The following is a 21,983-nucleotide window of genomic DNA, read 5'->3' as shown; positions in this document are numbered from 1 at the left end:
TTAGTTGAACTCGTTTATCATTCGAACTAAAGTGTTTGGTTTGACAATATTTTTTGTTTGTCCCAATTTCTAATTTACTGGTGAATTAATTGTGTTATGATTTAAAATCCTATAAGCATATTACTACAACAAATAAAATAATTAATTCTCCATTCTATTTCAGAAATATCCTTCATCTTTTCTTTTGTGCCCATAAACATATAGAGTTTGATCCAATCAAGTATCCAATTGGGCCTCATTTCATTCCCAAATCTTGTTTTTTTTATATACCTTTTTGCATAATAAACTATTTTTCAATTGATTTCATTTCTCTCAATATTAAGTTACTTAAGCATAACTAAACTTTGGAATCCAAATAGTAGTTTATCACACTACATTTGTATACACATAAAACCCTTTCTTCATTTACAGAATATCTACATTGCTGATTACATCAACACTCACATTTTAATATATTATGAACCAATAGTTCTTTCATCATATTCTAATATAAAACATAGTATATATCAGTCACCAGGTTCGCAATTCGTTTCGGTACGTGGTACGAATTCGGGTACGCGGTTTTATATATAACACAACTAACTAAAATTTACCGAGTCTTCTTTGTCTTAACCAGAATCAGAACTTCTCTGCCAAAACTTAAAATTAAGAGACCTTCTTTCAAGCATACTCTCCACCTCTTCCAATGAAAGTCCTTTAGTTTCTGGTACAAAGATAACAACAAACACAATGGCTGCAACAGTGATGAAGATAAATATCATAAAAGTCCATGAAACTCCAATAGCTTGTGTCAATGAAAGAAAGGATTGAGCTACAATAAGATTTGAGACCCAATTGGATGTAGATGCCATTCCTCCACATATTCCTCTATACCTCAAAGGGTAAATCTCAGAGTTAACAACCCATGGCACAGTTCCCATTCCTGGTGAAAAGAATATGATATAGAGTGCAAGTCCTATTATTGCAAGCCATCCAAATTTACTAGGACACCCTCTTGTGTACCATAGTCTATGCTCTTTGTGACACTCATCCTTTGTTGTGTCATTGGATATTAAACATGCTCCAGGTAGTAGCTGCACAAAAAATGGTGCCAATTGTCAGGACTCTCTTTGAGAGTGGGCAAGACGGTTTACAACACAGAGTTTCAAACTTTTTCAAGATTAAGCTATGGTAAAAAAAAGCCTTTATACACATTCCACGGTTAATTTACAGTTAAATATAACCCTTAAAAATATTTCACTACTCAACTAAAGCTAGTTTCTGCTTTTTACACAGCGCGTCCCAAAAGTTTGAGACGGCTCTGCCAATAGTGTGAGCCTCCTAGGTCCAACTAACCTATATTAACGTTTATGGAAGAAAAGTTACTTGTGAAACAAGGAACTAAAATCACATATTTAAAAATAGCAGACTTAAATCATGTTTTTTTATAAACAATTAGTATGTTAGTATTTTCGCCTTCAGCATGGGCTTGAACCGGTGTCTCTGCATAGCTACTAACTGCATTGTTGTCATTTGTGTTTTAGTTAAAATAAAGTAACAAGAGGACTAGGTTGACAAGATAAGTTTACCTTATTTTCTTCATAAGCACAAAAGCCACATTCTGGAGAAGCCTTAAGGCACTTCATGCAATCCCATCCACCAGAGTCCATAGCAGTACTGTAATCAGGGCAAGTATTATTGAAATGTGAGGTTTCAGCCGCGCTAATCATCGGCGAATGAGTCGAACTCTGATGAAACACAACAGTCAAAACAACAAGTGACAAAACAACACCAGACAAACTGAACAACAGAAGCTTTTTCCTTCCTGTCTTGTCTATAAAGTATATGCTCAAAATCGATCCAAACGCATTCAAACCAGATGTGACTAGTGACAGAAGAAGTGCAGTTCTATTGGATGCAAAACCAGCTAACTGAATGATTGCTGGACTATAGTACATGACAGTGTTGATTCCTACAAACTGCTGGAAAATTTGAAGGCCCATTCCTGCATATAAACCTCTCCTCGCTGTTTTAGTTTTCAGCATTTTGATTATGCTGAGCTTATCCGAAGATTCAGCTTCCTTGATTTCTAATTCAACTGACTCCTTCAGAGTACTAATTTCAGCTTCGGCTTCTTCGGTTGGATAAATCCTCTTTAAAATTGCTTTAGCTTCTTCTTCTCTTCCTTTTCGAAACAACCAACGCGGAGACTCAGGGAGCATAATCATCAGCGCGAATTGTAATAGAGCTGGTACCGCTGCTACTCCTAACATCCACCTCCATGTTCCTGGTGCCTGAATAAATTATAACCAAACAGCGACTATAAAATCACTTCGATATACGATTAACAATAATATGTTGAAGTCATGAAGGAATGATGCTCACATTTGTGAAGGCCAAGTTGATGAGGTAAGAGAGAAACTGTCCACCAGTGATGAGAAATCCGTTGAGACTAACTAAGGCACCTCGAACTCGGGTTGGAGAAGCTTCTGAGATGTATAATGGTGACGCCATTGAAGCCATTCCAACACCAAGACCAACAAAAACTCTACCAACAATAAGAAGAGATGAATTCATTGCAGCAGCCATTATTGCTGATCCAATAAAAAAGAGGGTGTCTGCTATTAAGATAGCTTTTTTTCTTCCGAATCGATCGTTGATCCATCCACCAACTGCAGCACCTATGATTGCTCCAGCAAGTGCAGTACTCACTATTGCTTCCTGTGTTTACATTTTTTGTGGTGCATTTAGCAAACCAGTTTGAACAACTTATGTAACACTAGTTTGCTATTGTTCATGACAACAGTAACATCTTTTTTCTTACTAATAAAAATGAAAATCAAACACAAAAATTTGGTAGAACAACAATACCTCAATCTTGCTATTCTAATGTTTAACTTAAAAATCAATGTATCTTTTAAAATAAAAAACCAAAGTATATCATAATTTTAATGATGGCCATGTAAAAATTCTTATAGTGAAACATGTAAAATGGGCCGCTCCGCCGAGCAAGTTGTTTTGTCTGCATTTTTGGCAGGTCCACCATACAAGCTATTTTGTACGAAAGTTTTAGATTTGTATTTTTAATATATCTCTTCCGTTCTATCTTGTTTTTTTTTAAGGGTATTGATATTAATAAGAATTTTTGTAATTTTTAGTTTTTAGGGGTGTATGCCAGTCACACTCTCATTTTTTCGAAGTGGATCAAAATTTTAGGTCCACTTCATCATGTTTCTTGCATGTTTTTGTTGAAAGAACTTAAACGGAGGAGGCATGCTTGTTTATCATCCTTAAATAAAAGTACATATCTATTTTAAAGTCTTAACTGTTGACAAAAATCTATATTATTAGTTTAGACATCAATTAGATTTTACGGTATATGTTTTTATTAAATATTACCAATTTGTCTATCGTAAAGTATGTATATGTGTACATCAATTAAGAGAGTACACCACATCTCACCATCGATGCTGTTGATGGTGGATGGCTCGCGGTCAGCCGTCTCCCACCACTTATGTAACACAAACACTTCTGGAAAAAAACGTGTTTGTGTCTACATCGGACATCTGTGCCGACACTTGAGATTACGTTTTATTTATTTTTTTAAACTATTATTGGTGTCGCCGTGTCTGTGTTGGGTTGTGTTCGAGGTGTATGTACTTCATAGCGCACCACCATTACTGTTATTATTAAATAATGAAAATAAATAAATTTATTTAAAAATATTTTTCATATATAACTAATTATTTTAAATTATTAAGTAATTTTTTAAAGGGTGTTGTAATATGGTTACATGGTTTTTAGGTTTTCTATAAAATATTATACAAATAATAAAAAATATATTATTACTAGTATTTGCAACATTCCACAGTATCATATTCTAAATTATTGCCCTTTTATAGAAATATGCTGTTTTTAGAAGGACAACCAGTGACCAGGACCACACCATTAGTTGGTGAAAGATGAGATATTAAGCATCAAAAATAGAATTATCTTTTTACGGACATTAAAATAATTCATGTGCAACAAGGTTTATAAACTTTTGTTCATTTTTATTTTTCATTTAATCAATTGCATGTGATTAGGTCTGAGCATAACCAGGTTTATAAACTTTTGTTCATTTTTATCCATGACATCGTTCTCATCAAGAGTTAGCATACAAACAAAATAGTTACTAAAAAAATGTTAAAAAGTTCAATTATGTGAGTAAGTACTATTCTTTCTTTCTATTTTTAATATGCAAGTTATGGTTTGTGATTTGTGAACCGAAACTATTGTTAAGATTTAGGGATGACAAAAATATCCATACCCGCGGTTATATGCGGATAAAATTCATCACGGGTACGGGGCGAGTAGTTTAAATAATATCCACTGATAAAATAAATGAATATTCAAATACCCATTTATTTATGGATATGAATATGGGTTTAATGTTACCACCTGCGGATATCCATATCCGTTAATAAATTATAAAAATTATTTAAATATTATTAGTTTATTATATTTTATCTTCTAAAAATCCAAAATAATTAGTCTCCTCATATATATATATATATATATATATATATATATATATATATATATATATATATATATATATTAAGTTTTCTTTGAAGAAAACATTTATATATTATACAAATTTTATTGGTCATTTCATATTTAAATTTCTTTTATACTTCATATCTCATTTGAACAATTTCATCATTCAACCAATCAATACTAGTGGCATCTTTTTCTTTCTAACTAGTGACATCTTTTCTACTCCTCCTTCGTCCGCTCTTCCACCATAACTAACAATCACAATATCATTCTTATTTTTTTTGTTATAAATGAAATGTATGGGATATTATGCTTTGGTGAAAATGAAGGAAATTAATTTGATAAAATTTTGTTCTTATAATAAGAGAGATTTGTATGAATGTTATGCGATAATAACGTATTGTGTCTTTAAAAGAAACTAAAAATATTTTTTTTTAAAACATGATTTTAGTAAAATAGCGTTATCCATGAATATCTATAAATATCTGTGGATACCTTAAAACCCGCAGATTACCTGTTTAACGGATATCCACACGGACATGGGGCGCAGGTAGGGGTGGGAATAGGCTGGGCCGAGCTAGGCTTTGCCAAGCCTGAGCCTGGCCTGCTATAATATTCAAAGCCTAAGTCTGGCCTGTAACCTATCATAGGCTTATTTTTTTGGCCTGGGCCCGGCCTTTTTGAAGGCCTGATTGGCCTATTAGCCTACTTAAAAGCCTATTTCATTTGAACATTTGTAAATAAGTCATTCAACTCGTCTTTATATAGACTAACAAATTAAAAGATCAGTGAGATTAAATGTTTGTTTGCATTAGTTTATTTAAGTTTACCTAGTAGCATAAATTTTGTGATATTATTTGTTTGAGAGAACTTATCGAAACAACTTATGACATTGTTCATAAGATTCTTTTCATCTTATTTTCATAATTTCTTCAAGATAACTAAAATTTATTTTTATATTTTTAATTCAAAGTAAAAAATATAATATAATAATAATAAAATTATTCATATTTATTTAAATAGGCCGGCCTCTTAGGCTTATAAGGCTTTTTATGTGACATGTGGCCTAGCCTTTTTAGCTAAATAGGCTTATAAAAAAGCCTAGGCCTTTTCTATTTATCTAAAAAGTCTGGCCTGACCTATGCCTATGTAGGCTGGGCCTACGGCCCCTGTTAGTCGGCCTGGCCTATTCCCACCCCTAGGCGCAGGGACGGAGCCAAGGCCCAGCTAGCCCGGGCAGGCGCCCGGGCTCAATGCATATTTTCTTTGTACTCCCCCCAATTTAATAGTCGATTTTCAAACAAAATCAATGGCAAAATTAAGGGCAAAATTAGTAAAAATAGGGGCTGAAAATTAAAAAAGATGAATAATCAATGGTTTAAAGTTTTTGTCCATGCTGCCTAAAATTTCTGGCTCCGCCACTGATGGGACGGATATGAATATCATCTTTATACAACGGAGCGGACATAGATATCATATTATCTGTCCCATGAATATCCATTTACATTCCTAATAAAATTTAGAAGTATTATCGTCAACTAAAGTTAAAATTATTAAGTTGGACGAATTATTGGAGTTTCAACCTCAATATTCTCAATTGTGTACATGAATTTCTAGTGATTATTATCACTTCATTTACATAAAAAAAAATTATTGTCCAAATAATGAATAAATTTGTTTGTGGTGTAAAGAGCTAAAAATAGAGCTAGGTGTCTCTAGGGGTGGGAATAGGCTAGGCCGAGTTAGGCTTTGCCAAGCCTGAGCCTGGTCTGCTATAATATTCAAAGCCTAAGCCTGGCCTGTACCTATCATAGGCTTATTTTTTTGGCCTGGGCCTGACCTTTTTGAAGGCCTGATTGGCCTATTAGCCTACTTAAAAGCCTATTTCATTTGAACATTTGTAAATAAGTCATTCAACTCGTCTTTATATAGACTAACAAATTAAAAGATCAATGAGATTAAATGTTTGTTTGCATTAGTTTATTTGAGTTTACCTAGTAGCATAAATTTTGTGATATTATTTGTTTGAGAGAACTTATCGAAACAACTTATGACATTGTTCATAAGATTCTTTTCATCTTATTTTCATAATTTCTTCTAAATAACTAAAATTTATTTTTATATTTTTAATTCAAAGTAAAAAATATAATATAATAATAATAAAATTATTCATATGTATGTAAATAGGCCGACCTCTTAGGCTTAAAACGCTTTTTATGTGGCCTGTGGCCTAGCCTTTTTAGCTAAATAGGCTTATAAAAAAGCCTAGGCCTTTTCTATTTATCTAAAAAGTCTGGCCTGACCTAGGCCGATGTAGGTTGGGCCGTAGGCCCCTGTTAGTCGGCCTGGCCTATTCCCACCCCTAGGTGTCTCCCTTTAAGAGATAGACACAAATAATATATAAATATATATATATATATATATATATATATATATATATATATATATATATATATATATATATATATATATATATATATATATATATATATATATATATATATATATATATATATATATATATATATATATATATATATATATATATATATATATATATATATATAAAATATTATGAGAAAGATTTTAATATTATTTGTATTTATCTCCCCAATATAAAATCCTCTATTTTTTTTTATGAAGATGATCTTAATAAGGAAAAGAGAAGATTTGTTTGTTTCTAGTATAGATGATAATGAAATAAACAAACATGAAGTACCTGAAGCCAAGTCTTTGTATCCACATCTTTGAAATCATCTTTGATATACAACAGTGCTCCAGATATCACTCCTAAGCATATGAAAAAATAAATAAAACCAAAGACAGTGATATATAAAAAAAAGAAAAAGAAGAAGAAGAAAAAAAACTAACCAGTGTCATAGCCAAAGAGAAGACCACCGATACCAGCAGAGAAAGCGAGGCGAAGAACATAGGGATTTTTCCATGACAGAGATAAACATTCTCTGAAAGCTGAGATATCAGCCTTAGGTGCACCACCTTCCATGACAAAGTTTGATTTTGATAATTGAGAAACCACCGTCTAAAGAGAGTATATATATGAAGAAGAAAAACAAGAGAGAAATATGAATAGTTTACTTCTCAAAGTCAGACTGTAGTTCTCTGTAGTCAAGGAAGGAGACTGATAATGTATCCAGATAAATCCAATTATTTATGACTTCTATATGTATTTTTTTTTATATATTCAATAAAATTTGTTTTAATTTAACTAGTAAGAGACCCGTGCTGCCGCACGGGTAAGTTCATTTATAGTTTAGATCATTTAATAATATGACTAATAACTATGGTATTTACAAATATTTTGTTGATTAAAATAAAAAAGAAATTGTGATAATAGTGATTTATAAAATAATATTATTTTGATTATTAATAATAAAACATAAAATAAGCCAATAAAAATTTAATTAAGGGTTATTGTAAGTCCATGTCAATGTGAAATTAATATTAAGTGTAGTGAGTATACAATAATGACTAATTATACATGTTAATTAATTTGAATTATGAATGAGAGGTGTTTTCATATATAATGTAGAAACTTTTTAAATATGATTATTTACATTATTGAGAATTTAGAGTACAATAATTAATAATTGCAAATATTATAAAGGTAATGTGTTGATAATGACCCGTGAAATAACTAATCATAGAAATAATAGTTTGTTCAAATTCTGCTATGCATGGAAAAGGAAAAGGTGAGTTATTTTATATTTTACTAAGATACTATTATGTCATAAGAATAAGTGATACAAATGGAAAAGGTGAGTTATTTTAGATTTTACTAAGATATTATTATTTTACTAAGATATTATTATGTCATAAGATATTATTACTAATGAAATTCCAATGAAACCGAACTAAGTGATACAAACTTTAGATGTAACTAATTTTCTAAAAGGTCATGTGATGGACATGATCGAAGAAAAGCATAGCACATGAAATCTTTTAGATAGGTCATGTGATGGACACTTATACGTTTATCTTTTCGTAAAATTTAATCTGAAATTCATTTTCTATCCTGCCATAGACCAACCAAACATTTTTACTAAACCAACAAACATATGCATAAATATAAAGTTTGCATGTACATTACAAACAGAAACAAACAGATTCTGAAAAACTAAGAACACTAAACAAACAGAATCTGAGAAACTAAGAACACTAAACAAAATAACCACATGCGCGTCGGAAATATATTAAATTACAACATATAAAAACAAAACAACAACATCATGTTAATTATACCCATGCCATCAATATAACACCGCCACAAACTTCCATTGACAGAGAATAGAACATTTCAGCCAGAACCAATGCAGGCCGCCCTTGGAACGATTATTTATGACTTCTATATGTATTTTTTTTTATATATTCAATAAAATTTGTTTTAATTTAATATCTGTTGTTAATTGTTATCGTTTTAAATTAGGTGCACATGTTGGTGGGCTCAAATTGAGTTGAGTATTTAACTGTCAAGTCTTTTTTTAAATTAAATTATTTTTAAATAAATTTAAATTTTGAATAACTTTTATAAAAGAATGAACTTGTTTTTATTTTATTTTTTGTCTTCATTTGAAGAATTTAACATCACAAAATGGATAGTTTAAAGATAATAAAAATAATTTAAATAAGAAAATGTAGCATCATTATTGTTTGGTAATTTTTATATCTAGTGTTTTTTATATGAGTTGTATTAGTAAGATATAACTTGACATACTATATACTCAAGCAAACAGATTCACTATATACTTAAACTATATACTTAAACAAGAGATAAGTTAATACTGTATTATTAGGGATGAAACTTTCATAAGTTGGCACTGTCTAATTTTTTATAATAAATTAATAATTAATTGTTTTAATTAATTGTTTTGGACATAAACTTGTGCGAAATTTTGATCAAAAGGAGATTGAAACCCTGGTCTTTGGGATTGTCTTGGACATAAACGCCTACCATATGCACTACTATATCACACAGGTGCATTAGTATTATTTTATAATATTATTTTATGATAGATACGTTGGAGAGGCCGCACATTAACTTATTACTAGTGTATGAAATTTAAAGTGATTTTATTTAATAAGCAAGGGGTGATTTTTTTTAATTAGCAAGGGAGAATTGAATTAGACAAAAGTATAAGCGCTACTCAAACCGGAGTTACAACCAACTCCACACCATTATAAAAAACACAAAATTAAATTAGACAAAATACCTCGATTTGTATACCACTCTCATCAGACATGATTCTTATTAGCTAATTTTGTTAGTGGCTACAAATCACTCCTAATACACAAGTCCCATAACCAGAGCCGTTTTAAGTTTTTAGAGGTCCTGTGTAGGTTAAATATACTTTAACTATGGGAAAACAGGTAGAGGCCTTATTTAATCACAATTTAACCTGATAAAAAATTTTGAGGTCCTATTTACCAATAGTTTAACCTTGAAAATTTTGAGACCATGTGCGGTAGTCCGTCTTGCACGCCCTCAAAGACGGTTCTGCCTATAACGATATCCACCTATGGAGTTAGAGGTGTAGAGATATCATGTAAGTGGAGAACCCCGCACCATATGTGCTCGTGACGAGTGTTTAGGGGAGTGAAACTCTCTACAACTTGTCCATTTTGCTTAATCATTCTCTTATCCCTAACAGGCGAGGTGTAGCTTGTCTTCCGCGAGTGATGTGAGCCTTCAGCATTAAGAACACGTTCTTTCACATCGCAGTTGTTCTTCTCGGCCTTACTCTCCTTGTCCTTTATATAACATTCTGTCCTTGTGACCATCTCTTCTAACGAAAACCCTGGCCTTTGGGCGAGGGACTCGTTGAAGTTCCATGCTTTGAGGTCATTCTAAAAGGCTCCTACAAATATTTTTTATTCGAGTGGACAACTTTTATAGTGGCTTTGTTAAAACGTGTGAGGTATTCTCTCACTAACTATGAAGGGCATTGATAGATGTTAAAAAGGTCGATGGTGGATATCTTTCTATGTCGTCTTGCTACGAATTGGTGCTCGAGTTTCTTTACCCGGTCTTGGTATTTGGCGATGGAAGCTCGGGGTAGGGTCGTGTACCATCGTAGGGCTACGTCCTTGAATGTGCTAAATGAAAACTTGCATTTAAGGGAATCAAGCACTCTGATTGAGGTGCTAAATGAAAACATGCTCGTAAGGGTCATTATGCCCATCAAACATTAATGTCAAGGACCGGGAACATGTGCTTCCCATATATCATCTGAGAGGGGCTGGGGATCCACCACCTCAATCTTCCAAGTGGGGATAGCCTTCTTCTGGAACTATTGAGTGTAAATGACTTTGTCCTCCAAAGTCTGATTTTGAAGGAGCATCTCATTCATAGTGGCGTATATATCTGCCATAGCATTCAGATTGTTGCTACCTCCAATATCTGCCTGTGTGAGAGATTGTGCCTTCCTATCAACCATGATAAGGGACAATTAGGGTTAGGACTGGATACTTTGGTGAGTGTCAGAGTGGTGTTGATAATGCAAGGTGTGGCCCAGGTCAGTTTTGTGAGGGCTCCGCGATGGGCGCCACCGTACTTGCTAAAAAAAAGTACAAGTGTGTGGCACCCCTAAGCTGGTAGCAATGGCCATAAGCTTTAGCCTTTTTGGGTGTTATGACAAGCTCACATTTGTGAGATACGCTGTTTTGGAGGTATTTTCTATAGGATTAGATCGTACTCACGAGGATGAAAAGTTTTGTTTATTAGGTACTTTTGGTGAACAATTGATTGTTCTTCTCCATCACCACACACAAAGTATTATTATTATTATTATTATTATTATTATTATTATTATTATTATTATTATTATTATTATTATTATTATTATTATTATTAATGTTATTAGATTTAATATTAATGATTAAGAAAATAAAAATTTATGATTTACGTAGTTTATAAGCTCATATCATAACTATTGTTATTATTAGATAGATTAAATATTATTAAAGAGAATAAGTGAAGAGTTATAAGTTATAACAATTAAGGAATTACTTTTAAAGAACACATAAACAAATTTCTTTCTTATCGTAAAAAATGGTAAAATAACTTAATGATACCCATATTAAGACCAATAAATTTCAGGGTCTCCACATGTTAGGATACCCATATTAAAACCAATAAATTATCCACCAAACTCTCTCTATCACCAAAAACTAATGAACAATAAAAGATTAACTTAATATAGCTACCTCCTAAATTTAATAAATGCACTCCCCTTCTCATCTTCCATTCTCCATAACATCCAAAACTGAAAATTTTCACAACTTGCAAAAACACAAACACAACAACATCTTCTCAAATTCTACACAATATTAATAGTTCAACGTTACATGGCTCATGTTAACAAATTATGGAACTAGAGATAGAAGAGGTTGAGCTAACTAGTTCACGTGGCTCACTAAGAATTCCAAGAAATTCTTCATTAGACATCAGCAATGAGAATCTACATTACACAAGTTTGAAGGACATTATGTGCACACCATCAAGGTGGTCAATATATGAAGGAAATGTTTTTGACTCAAACATTGCTATAAGGAACGAGTTGGTTAAACGTGCAGCTTCGGTTTATTTACAATCTGCAGCACTTTTGGCTACAAGAAACCAAAACTGCATTGTAGCTTTCTGGGAAAGGGTTAAGGGACAGGCTTCTTCATGGTGGAGACTTGTTGGTGGGAACACAATTAGGGCTTGTCTTTTGCCTGTTTTTCAGTTTCTTAATCAAATTAGGAGGTTTCATTCATTGCCATGAAATTTGGGAAAGAAAAAGACATTTTTTATTTCTTTTTCTTGGTCATATAGAATTTCATGGGCTTGTTCTTTTGAAATTTTTATGGTATTGTTTATATTTTTTTTATAAAGCCACCTCTTATATTTTTAATTTTGATGGTGGTGAAATAATGTATATAACATTGTAAATATAATCATCATAAATAATGAGTTTTTTTTTTTTTTTGATAAAGCCATTGCTTGTATTTTTATTGAGGGTGGTGAAATTATGTATATAAATGTATATAACATTGTAAATATAATCATAAGTCGTTTTCTTGCTTGCTGTAATACGTCTAGAATCATTCAAGTGGTGGATATGCCAATTGTAGCTAGCCTCAGAAGTTGTTTTACTATATTGTTAAAAATTCTTTAGTTATTTCCGTTGAATTTTCGGTTATACTTTTGTTTGATGAAAATATCAATAGTCTCTTTTTAAATTTTCAAGCATGATCAACTTTTAATTTTTAATCTTATTCACTTAGTGAATTGTTTTAATAGCAAAGTGAAATCATATATTACTATAAAAATTTACAACAGTAAAAAAATATAAAACTAGAAAAGAGAATTAGAAATGCGCAAGAGCAATAAATTGGACTAAAGCTTAGGTCGTAAAACAATACGAAAAAGTAAAACAACAAATCCACAAAGATAAGAAAAAACACAAGTCAATCACCCCAACTTCCAAACTATCTTGAAACCCGGATACAACAAACCTGTAAAGGGAGGTAGATACGACTATTTGCACGAAACAGAACTAAAGGAGGGCAGTCGGCCACCCAACACACCCCTAAATGTCTAGCAATTTGAGCGAGTCTCACTCATAGTCAACCAGAGAATCGACAAAATTCAAAGCATGGGCATGAACTCACTTCCACATCAAGTTATTAATCGAAGATATCTAGTGATTAACGATCAGGCTTTCCTAACAAAAAAAAACTTTGTTATGCATTTTCCAAATAGTCCACACCATATAATGCCAGATTGAGACTGAGCCTAACAACACCTGTTTTCCATGGCCAAGACCCTGAAATAGCTTAAACACCCCTAAAATCAAACTTGGCAAAGGCTCAGGACACCTACCCACCTAAAAACTCTTTATTTATGGCTAAAGCAACCTCACAAAAAATAAAGAGATGATCAGCCGACTTCACCTGTCTCGCACACACAACACACCTCACATTACTAGAGTCAGCCAATATTTGACGCCTTAGGAGATAATGCCTAGTCAACAACCTATTCTAAACCAATGGCTAAAAGAGAACAACCATTTTAGCAAGCACCCAACTATTCCAAATCCTAGCAAGTCCCCACAAAACCCTCTCAGAACTACCTTTCTTGATCCCATGTAAAAGTAAATGGTTAATACAAGCTAAACTAACTAAGAAGCTCCCAAAACCCTCTCAGAGCTACCTTTCTTGATCCCATGTAAAGGTAAAAGGTTAATACAAGCTAAACTAACTAAGAAGCTCCCAATCAGACCTGGCTTCCAAACTCAAACTTCTTCCCGATCACACCTAACCACACCCAAAAATAAGATTGAGCAAAGACTTAAAAATCTCCTACTCCCAAATTAGAAAAGTCTGCCTTCATCGAAGGCTCCAAACCCAAACATCAGCTACTAATTAAGAACCCAAAGAATCCACCACATGAGACTTCTGCTCTGAGCTAAGAAATATCCTCTCAAAAAAGACATGCAAATGGGTAGTTTCCACTCAAACATCATGCCATAACTTGGTCTTTAGGAAATCCGTGGTCAAATTAAGACAAGAGAAGGAAAACAAGTCATACTCATGGTCTCGAGGAGACCCAAGGAGAGATAAAGTCAAAATCTAGTATTGCAATTTGCCAAGAAAAGCTTAAGGTGTTGCAACCTTAATTAGACAGTGCTCCCTATATCTCAGCAAAATGCAGATGAGAGCGTGTGATTTTTGCCAATGACAAGTTTGTGCTATTATAATGCAATACGCAAAGCTCAAATCCAATAATCCTTGTCCTATTACTATATCTTCAAATTCAAACACTGCCTCTTACAATTTAGATCCTCTCATGTTTGAATACAACATGGGAGAGTTATGTAACTTATGTTGATGATAACAACTTGAAAAATATAAAAGTGCCTAAAAGTGAGGTTCAATGTTGTTTAATTGCAAGATTATCAACACAATCCACTCGTGTTGGATTCAAATAGAAAATGATCCAAATCCCTGCCTCTTAAACTGATGCTAATCCATTGCCATTGCTGTTTACTTTTCCTTTCATGTTTCTACTAAAAATTACTACTATAAAACAAATAGTTTGAAATTTTTTGTTAAGGTTATCCATCAAGAGGTCAAATTCACATAAAAGGGCCACTTTCAAGAAAATTACTTTAATCTACGCTTATAAAAAGTCTACAAGTTAATGTGATTTAACTATGGATCTTAACTGCCAAATCCATGAGTATGTGATCCCGAGAGCACAGTATACAGAGATCAACATAAGGGGCACAAATGCAAGCTTATCACCAAAGATCAAAGGGTGTAAAAACTGTCCCCATATCTCTACTACTACGAGACCAGCCAGATAACTCCTCTCAATCAAGCCAATAACAAAACCACTTTTCTTCACTTCCACGCTTAAACTACCTTCAGATCCAAATTGATCAACTTTTTTCTTTGCCTGAGCAATGGCCGCTCTTGTTTCAGCCCTGTCGGAAAATTGTACTGAAAAACCTGACCAGCTCAAAATGAAGTGAAGAAGCAACAGCAGAACTTTGATAGGATACTCTTGTGCCTCAAATAGTAAAGGAAAAAGTGAATAGCAGGATACTGCACACACACACACAACACAACAAATAATGTAATTAGAAACTTTTGCTCCTTTTTTGTTTGTGTTATTTTCAATTAAAGAAATAAAACTGAAGAAAAAGAAAACATTATAAGCTGGCAAACAAATTGACAAGCATTAGCAGCATACCTATTGACAGCAAAAAGTAATGTTTTGCATCCTCTGGGGTTTGTGCTGCAACAAAGGCAAGTGGAATTACAAAATGGAGTGATGCCTTCTCATGCACATGCCATCCAAAAAGAAAACCACATGTATACGCATATGATATCCATCTAGTAATCATCTGTGGTCGTGGATTCTTCCAAGCCTTGAAGAGACAAGGAAATAAGGCAAGTAGAACCATTATAAATGTTACAGATGGAGTAACCTGCATATTAGTTTATAAAAGAATGAGTGTTTTGGCGAAACTTTTGAATGACAAAAAGCAAAGTGGTAAAACTAAACAGACATGAACCAGTTACAAAGCTCAGTTGCGGATGTCAATTGCATAGCTGCATCTTGAAAGTTGCAATAGCTGGCCAAAAATGTGTAAAATGTAAAAGCTAAATGTAAAATAATATTAGGCATTGTGCTACCAATTATAATTCATAATATTCACTAATTTCTCTTCTTAATATAAGCCTGGTGCTCATTTTGAGTTACCAGGTTCTTCCTGTTATTTGAACATTAATATTTTTAATGTCTCAGTTTTTTGGGGATGAAATTGAGAGTTTCTCTTATAATTTTGACTAAGATTTCCAGTTTCGGAAAATGTGAACAGCCAATGATCAAGCTCAGGAACTGACAGCATATTGGAAGTTTCAATGACAGGCTTAAAATGTGTAAAAGGAACTAAAACTATGCATTCTCCTACCAATTAAAATGTTTCACGAATGTCATATTTGATGTTGTACTGGTGCTGAGTTTGAGTTAACTACTCTTGTCTTCCATGTGAATATTTATATTTATGATCTACATTTATATTCTTAGAAAATGAGATGAGGATCATTTGGTAAATCAGCTACATTGGCAACATTAAATCAATTTTCAATCTATATGGTTAGGCTGTGGTGAATAATTACAAGCTTGAAGTGATATAAATTTGATACCACCACTCCCCTATTTTTATGAAAAGCAAACAGCAGATAAGGCATTCTAATCATCTGTTCTTTTTTAGTGCATGGACAGGATCAGTTTAACCTAGGTGATAACAAACCCCTGAGCACTTTTTTTTCTATTTAGAAACAAATCAATTTATTCAGGGAACGGAAAACATGAACATAAACTTACCCGAGGTAGTACAGAAAAAGGCGAGGAATCCCCTACAAGCCCCGCAGTGAATGAAGCTGCAGGTGTCTGGATATTAAACCCAAGTTTTCTGAGTATGAAAGCAAGTCCTTTGTCTGACATGATATAGAATACCCAAAAATTTGGGGCCCAGTATGCATGGCAAAGCCCCCTGCCAAATGGAAACAATCGCTGGATGACTTGTTGTATCTGCAATTTATAATTTGAATAATCCAAATAAAAATCAATAATGCAATGAATGCATATGAAATTATTCATTTTTAAACTGTGAAGTGAAGTAATACAATTCACAAGGAGGGAAAACAGTTGTTCCATCCCATATGAGCAAGCAAAGTCTGTTTTTTACAAAAGAAAACTAAAGAAAAATATTATAACTCTCTGCCATGCAGTAGTTTTATCTGGATACATATTTCAAGAGGTTATTTAGTTTGGGTTTATTGAACTCCTAGAGTGCAGTAGTCTTAACAGTCACCTACTATTTCCTTTATAAACTCCTAGAGGGCTTCATTTTTAATTTAAAATTTTCTCAACTGGGCATCTGGAGACTCTCATCAGTCATACATATCCACGATCAACAAAACCACTAAAATTCCTATAAAACTTTTTTCGGGAAAAAATAACCAATTTGGTGTAAAAACTTAGACACGAGGGGGAAACAACATCAAATATGGGCAAGCTAATTAGCAAAGATGAATTTACCTAAAAATCATATTTACCTGTCCAAGGTGGAAGAATGGCCCAAATGCAGATGCAAACACTGCTGCAACCAAACTTCCCATTATCAAGAGTCGACTAAAGCCTCTTATAATTCCACCCCAACAATAGTGCCTCAACAAATAAATAAAATAAACAGGCGCTGCCACTGCAAATAAATGTTTAAAGCACAGAAGAACAGCAAAAACAAAGCCACCTAACAAATCCCTTCCTTCCTCCAAATACGAAAGTGAAATCAGCAAAATCCCGATGAGAAATCCATTGTATTGGAAATGCACATGGTCCACTATTAAAAGCATCGGTGACCAAACAACCAATGAATATATCAACTTTTGCTTTCTCGAATCCAGTTTCCGAGTAAGCCTATAAACCCCATAAAGAAGAGACAAATCAGAGAGTATTACAGTAAATCTTTGGAAATAAACCACCTTATTTGAGCTATAATTTAGTCCCTCTTGAAGGTGTACTATTTGGGGATCAACGAGATGAGCAAAAATGGATAGAAAGCGTTCAAAATAGGCAAAGAATGGTGGGTAATCTAGTGTCCATAGACTGGTTTCATCAAAGTACCACTGGGAAAGAGGTAGGGAGTGGGTCAAAGCCAGCCAATTGCGGTGCACCTCAAAGTCTGTACTGCGGTAAGACGGGAAAAGGAGAACTTTTACACACGTCGCTATAAGAAAAAACCACCAGAGAGTTGTTTTGGGGCTACTATTATTGCGGACTTCTTTGAAGCTTAGTCTCTCGTTTCCCATGCCAGAAGTTGGGAATTATAGAATAAGAAAACAAATATTACAAATGTCGTATTTAACACAGAAGCCCAACAAGTTCCCTTTTATCATAGGATTAAAGAAGAGCTAGCTCAGTTTTCAATCCGATTGATAAAGAGACCGTGTAGATGAAAGACACAGCCCTTTGAACTCCCTGCAAGAAATTCAGTGGTTATCAAGAAAGTTAGTGGGAGTATGAGTAAACTTCACTGCTAATATACTTGAAAGATACACAAATATCATCCGAACATAAAATAATTAATTTGAATATGTAGATGTAACAGGTACAAAGCATTGATTCATATCTATTGGCAACACAAGCAAGCCATTGATTTGGATATATGTAGCATTGATATAAGTTAACACAATTTGAAGAAGGCGAGGCGAGAGAAATGCAATCCATGTCAAGTGTTTTCAAAACAGAAATAAACAAATAAAAAACAGACGGAAATAATAACAAAGCTCAAGAAAATACATGACAAAGCACCAAAGAAGGTTTTAAATAACCGTTGAGGTCGCGTAAAGGCTTTCGCAATTTCGGCCAATACAGGTGTTGTGACGCTCGTTACAGTGTGAATTAACCACAATTTGTTCTTTATCATAAAAACGGTAAATGATTCTGCTCGTAGTGGAGTGAATTAACCATAATTTGTTCTTTATCATAAAAACTGTGAATAACATTAACGGCATTGGCACCTTCTAATCTTGCTACCGTTTTTGCAGTAATAGACCGTTTTCAGTAACCTTGCCAAAGAGAGCAGATATAAAGTAATCATATTAATGCAGAATGTGAATTGAACTTCTTAATACTTATCAAAACTATACTGTTCCAAAGTGCTAAATTATATAGTCAATTGCGGAATCCCGGTAGGGAGTGGAGTTCCGATCTACTACGATGCAATTTGGTCGGAGGTACATTGCTTTTTGCAGAGGCGATTGCTGCATATCGCGATGGAATCGAATAATCGCGCGCTAAGGAAAATCGGACAAATAAAATTAAGATAAATAAGATGAAAACCTGGACAACTTTCTCACTGGTTCTGACGGTCGACTGTCAACGATTGCATTTTCCGGCCAGCGGTCGACTGTCAACGATTGCGTTTTCCGGCCAGCGGTTGACTGTCAACGATTGCGTTTTCCGGCCAGATTTTGGTTTCCACGGCAAGTGGATCCAACTTGTTACAGATAGATACTACGGGTAAAGCGGCAGCAATGGATTTCACGGGCAACTTCAGAAGGAATTGCATTTTGATCCCCAAGTTTGGACAAATTGTAATTTTGGCGTCTATTGTTTAATACTCTCTTCGTTTCAAAATAAAATAGACTTAATTGTATTTTTATCTCTCTATTTTACTTTTTCTAATTTTAGTCCTTATATTTTAAAAATTACGATTTTAGTCTTTTTTTTTTTATGAGAATTTCTCTCTTAACCCTATGGTCCTCTTACGCACCACAAAATTGTCTATTTTGCTCTCGTGTTTCCGTAGATGCATCTTCGGAAGCACCTTATTTTTAACGTTGTTTTGTTCCGTATGTGGATCTATAGAAAGGTTTGGTGTTATAGCTCGCGCCAGACCTTTCTCCTCCCCCATTCTCTTCATTTCAAACACAAACTCTCTTCATACTCTCTTAACTTCAAATCTCTTTCAAGTTCAACTTCAAATCTCTTTCAAGTTCCACTTCAAATTTTTCGCCAACATCAACTTCAAACAAGGTTTAGCAACATCAACATCTTTAATCGGTAAGTTTTTCGAATTTTTAGTTAATTTAGAGTAGTTTTAAAATTGAATTGGAATGTGATATTTAGGAGTATAAATGGATTGATAGGTTTAGCAATAGTGTTTAGAGACAATGTAAGGTTTGTTTGACGTTTTAAACGGATGATCAAGCCACCAAAAATAGGTTTTGTAGTGGTTGGACTGACTCAGACGCCATTATCTACGGAAGAGATGAACGTTGGGGCATTCCGTAGATGCATCTACAGAAGAGTAATTTTCTATTTTTATTTTGATGATTATTTATAAATACATAACATCTAAATCGAGTTTTTTTTAATCATAATATAGACATCATGACCCACGGCCTGGATAGAGACTTTCATGGGAGGACCGCACAACACACATCCGTCCGACAAGAACGGTCGCGTGTAGTATCTCAGGTCACTGATGGGGCAGCTGTTCCACCTGATTCACCTACGGCATCTGATACACCCGCCTCAGTCATACCTTCTCCATCACCCGCTTCAGCCGAGCCTGCTCATTCACCCGTCGGGCCTTCACCATCTTCTGCCCCCTCTATTACTGCACCACGGAGGCCTCGGAACGATCCTGAGGGTTCCTCACAGATGCCACCACCCCGCATACGTTGTCGTGGCACTACTTCTACTTCTACTCCTGATGCAGGATCTGATGTGCCACCTACGCAGGGCCACGAGGATGAGCTGGTGCCGGAGCCTATTTGATACCCTGAGGGTCCTGTAGACGCATCCTGTTTGATAGGGTATGACGAGCATGCAGCTAGACGTATATGGGATGGACAAGTACATTTTATTTGTTAATTACTTTTTATTTGCGTCATTTTTGACCTTGCTTATTACTAACCGTTTTAAGTTTTTAAAAATTTCAGAGTATGGATCCCCAGTGGTTGTACAACCATGGGCGGAAGATTAAAGATCTCGCACAGTCTGACGAGTCATGGTTTCAGGAGGTACTGGAAGCTTCAGGCATGAGGGACCTCTGCATGCTCGGCTACGATACCATACATAATAGTATGCTTGTGGCATTTGCGGAGAGATGGCATCTTGAGACATCCTTATTTCATCTACCCCACGGTGATATTACCATCACCCTAGATGATGTGGCATGCCTACTTCATCTTCCTATCAGGGGTACCATCCTTTGTCACAATAGGCTGACAAAGGCGAAATCTCAGGAGATGTTGATGTTGAGTTGAGGGCTGATCCCGATGACGCCCTTGAGGAGGTGGAGAGGACACGAGGGGCCCACGTCAGATTTAGATTCCTGCAGAGACAGTATGATGTGGAGCTCACTACGGCACTGCAAGATGATGGGGATGAGTTGGAGCAGGCTACGCACAGAGAGAGGGTGTTGAGATGCTACTTCCTATATTTGATAGACACTCAGTTCTTTATGGACAGGAGCTCGACGTACACAAACGTCGTCTACGTAACGTACTTATCGGATATAACACGTATCCATGAGTAAACCTAGGGAGCGGCTGTACTGGCGTACAATTATCATAGACTTGGAGAGGGATGCCTGTAGAAGGCAAGGACAGTTGCAGGCAGCTGTACTCTTTTGCTGGTAATAATCTTACACTTTTCTACTTTTTTTATAGTTTTTTATTGTACTTGAAAATAACCGTGTTTTTTTAGGGTTGAATACTACAACACTTCCCAGACATTATTGGATGGGGAGAGGTAAAAGAGTACACAGAGGTCATGCCACGTGCCAGTGCTTTCACCCCCCTTAGAGGGAACCAGATGTCGGATCCCTACAGGCGCTTTCTTGACCGCATGGTCGTTGAGGACATCAGGTACTGCTGCTATGATGAGCATTGGGTGGCGGTTCCGTTTGACGAGATATGTCTGTATTCTGGATGGTTGGCCGCCAGCTCGACCATTGTTGTACGCTACCTTTCAGAGCGCGTTATGCGTCAGTTTGGATATGAGCAGACGATACCTCGCGATCCTCATGTTTCAGCTCCCATCGCCATGACCTGCAGGCAGTTAGATGAGGTATTTGCAGACTAGGAGCATCACATGGTCCCTGAGGAGGCACGGGAGACGCTAGCAAAGCACGACTGGAGCTGTGTCGAGGGGTACTCACATGGTATTATAGAGTCTCACAACCATACATGCTTCCAGCTGCAGAGGGAGGTCCTCCCATACCAGCCCACGAGGAGATTCTTCATGCGTATCAGGCTCAGTTGGATCACACTGAGGATCTTCTTCCTCTCCGTCGTCAGATAGCTGACAGGGGCAACAGAGCCATTGTAGAGGGTTTATTCCCTGATGGTACTTCTTATAGGCGTGTACTAGATGATAT

General features: G+C 34.9%; 3 protein-coding genes across 3 annotated transcripts; 1 reads left to right on the top strand and 2 right to left on the bottom strand.

The window, feature by feature from the left end:
* Positions 1–359: 359 nt before the first annotated feature.
* Positions 360–7,644, bottom strand: LOC131603531 (probable inositol transporter 2). Its single transcript, XM_058875870.1, has 5 exons — positions 7,390–7,644; positions 7,238–7,308; positions 2,365–2,700; positions 1,569–2,273; positions 360–1,073 (listed from the first exon to the last, which is right to left on the bottom strand). The coding sequence occupies exons 1-5, from the start codon at positions 7,520–7,522 to the stop codon at positions 609–611; spliced, it is 1,710 nt and encodes a 569-aa protein (XP_058731853.1). The 5' UTR covers positions 7,523–7,644; the 3' UTR covers positions 360–608.
* A 4,154-nt stretch (positions 7,645–11,798) lies between these two features.
* Positions 11,799–12,430, top strand: LOC131607983 (uncharacterized). Its single transcript, XM_058879930.1, has one exon. The coding sequence runs from the start codon at positions 11,901–11,903 to the stop codon at positions 12,297–12,299; it is 399 nt and encodes a 132-aa protein (XP_058735913.1). The 5' UTR covers positions 11,799–11,900; the 3' UTR covers positions 12,300–12,430.
* A 2,180-nt stretch (positions 12,431–14,610) lies between these two features.
* Positions 14,611–19,184, bottom strand: LOC131603530 (probable dolichyl pyrophosphate Glc1Man9GlcNAc2 alpha-1,3-glucosyltransferase). Its single transcript, XM_058875869.1, has 5 exons — positions 18,935–19,184; positions 17,149–18,070; positions 16,415–16,621; positions 15,275–15,512; positions 14,611–15,126 (listed from the first exon to the last, which is right to left on the bottom strand). The coding sequence occupies exons 2-5, from the start codon at positions 17,899–17,901 to the stop codon at positions 14,717–14,719; spliced, it is 1,608 nt and encodes a 535-aa protein (XP_058731852.1). The 5' UTR covers positions 17,902–18,070; positions 18,935–19,184; the 3' UTR covers positions 14,611–14,716.
* Positions 19,185–21,983: the final 2,799 nt, after the last annotated feature.

The sequence above is a fragment of the Vicia villosa genome, linkage group LG5, assembly GCF_029867415.1.
Source record: "Vicia villosa cultivar HV-30 ecotype Madison, WI linkage group LG5, Vvil1.0, whole genome shotgun sequence".
Lineage (NCBI taxonomy): Eukaryota > Viridiplantae > Streptophyta > Magnoliopsida > Fabales > Fabaceae > Vicia > Vicia villosa.
This window is presented reverse-complemented; position numbering and strand designations above follow the sequence as displayed.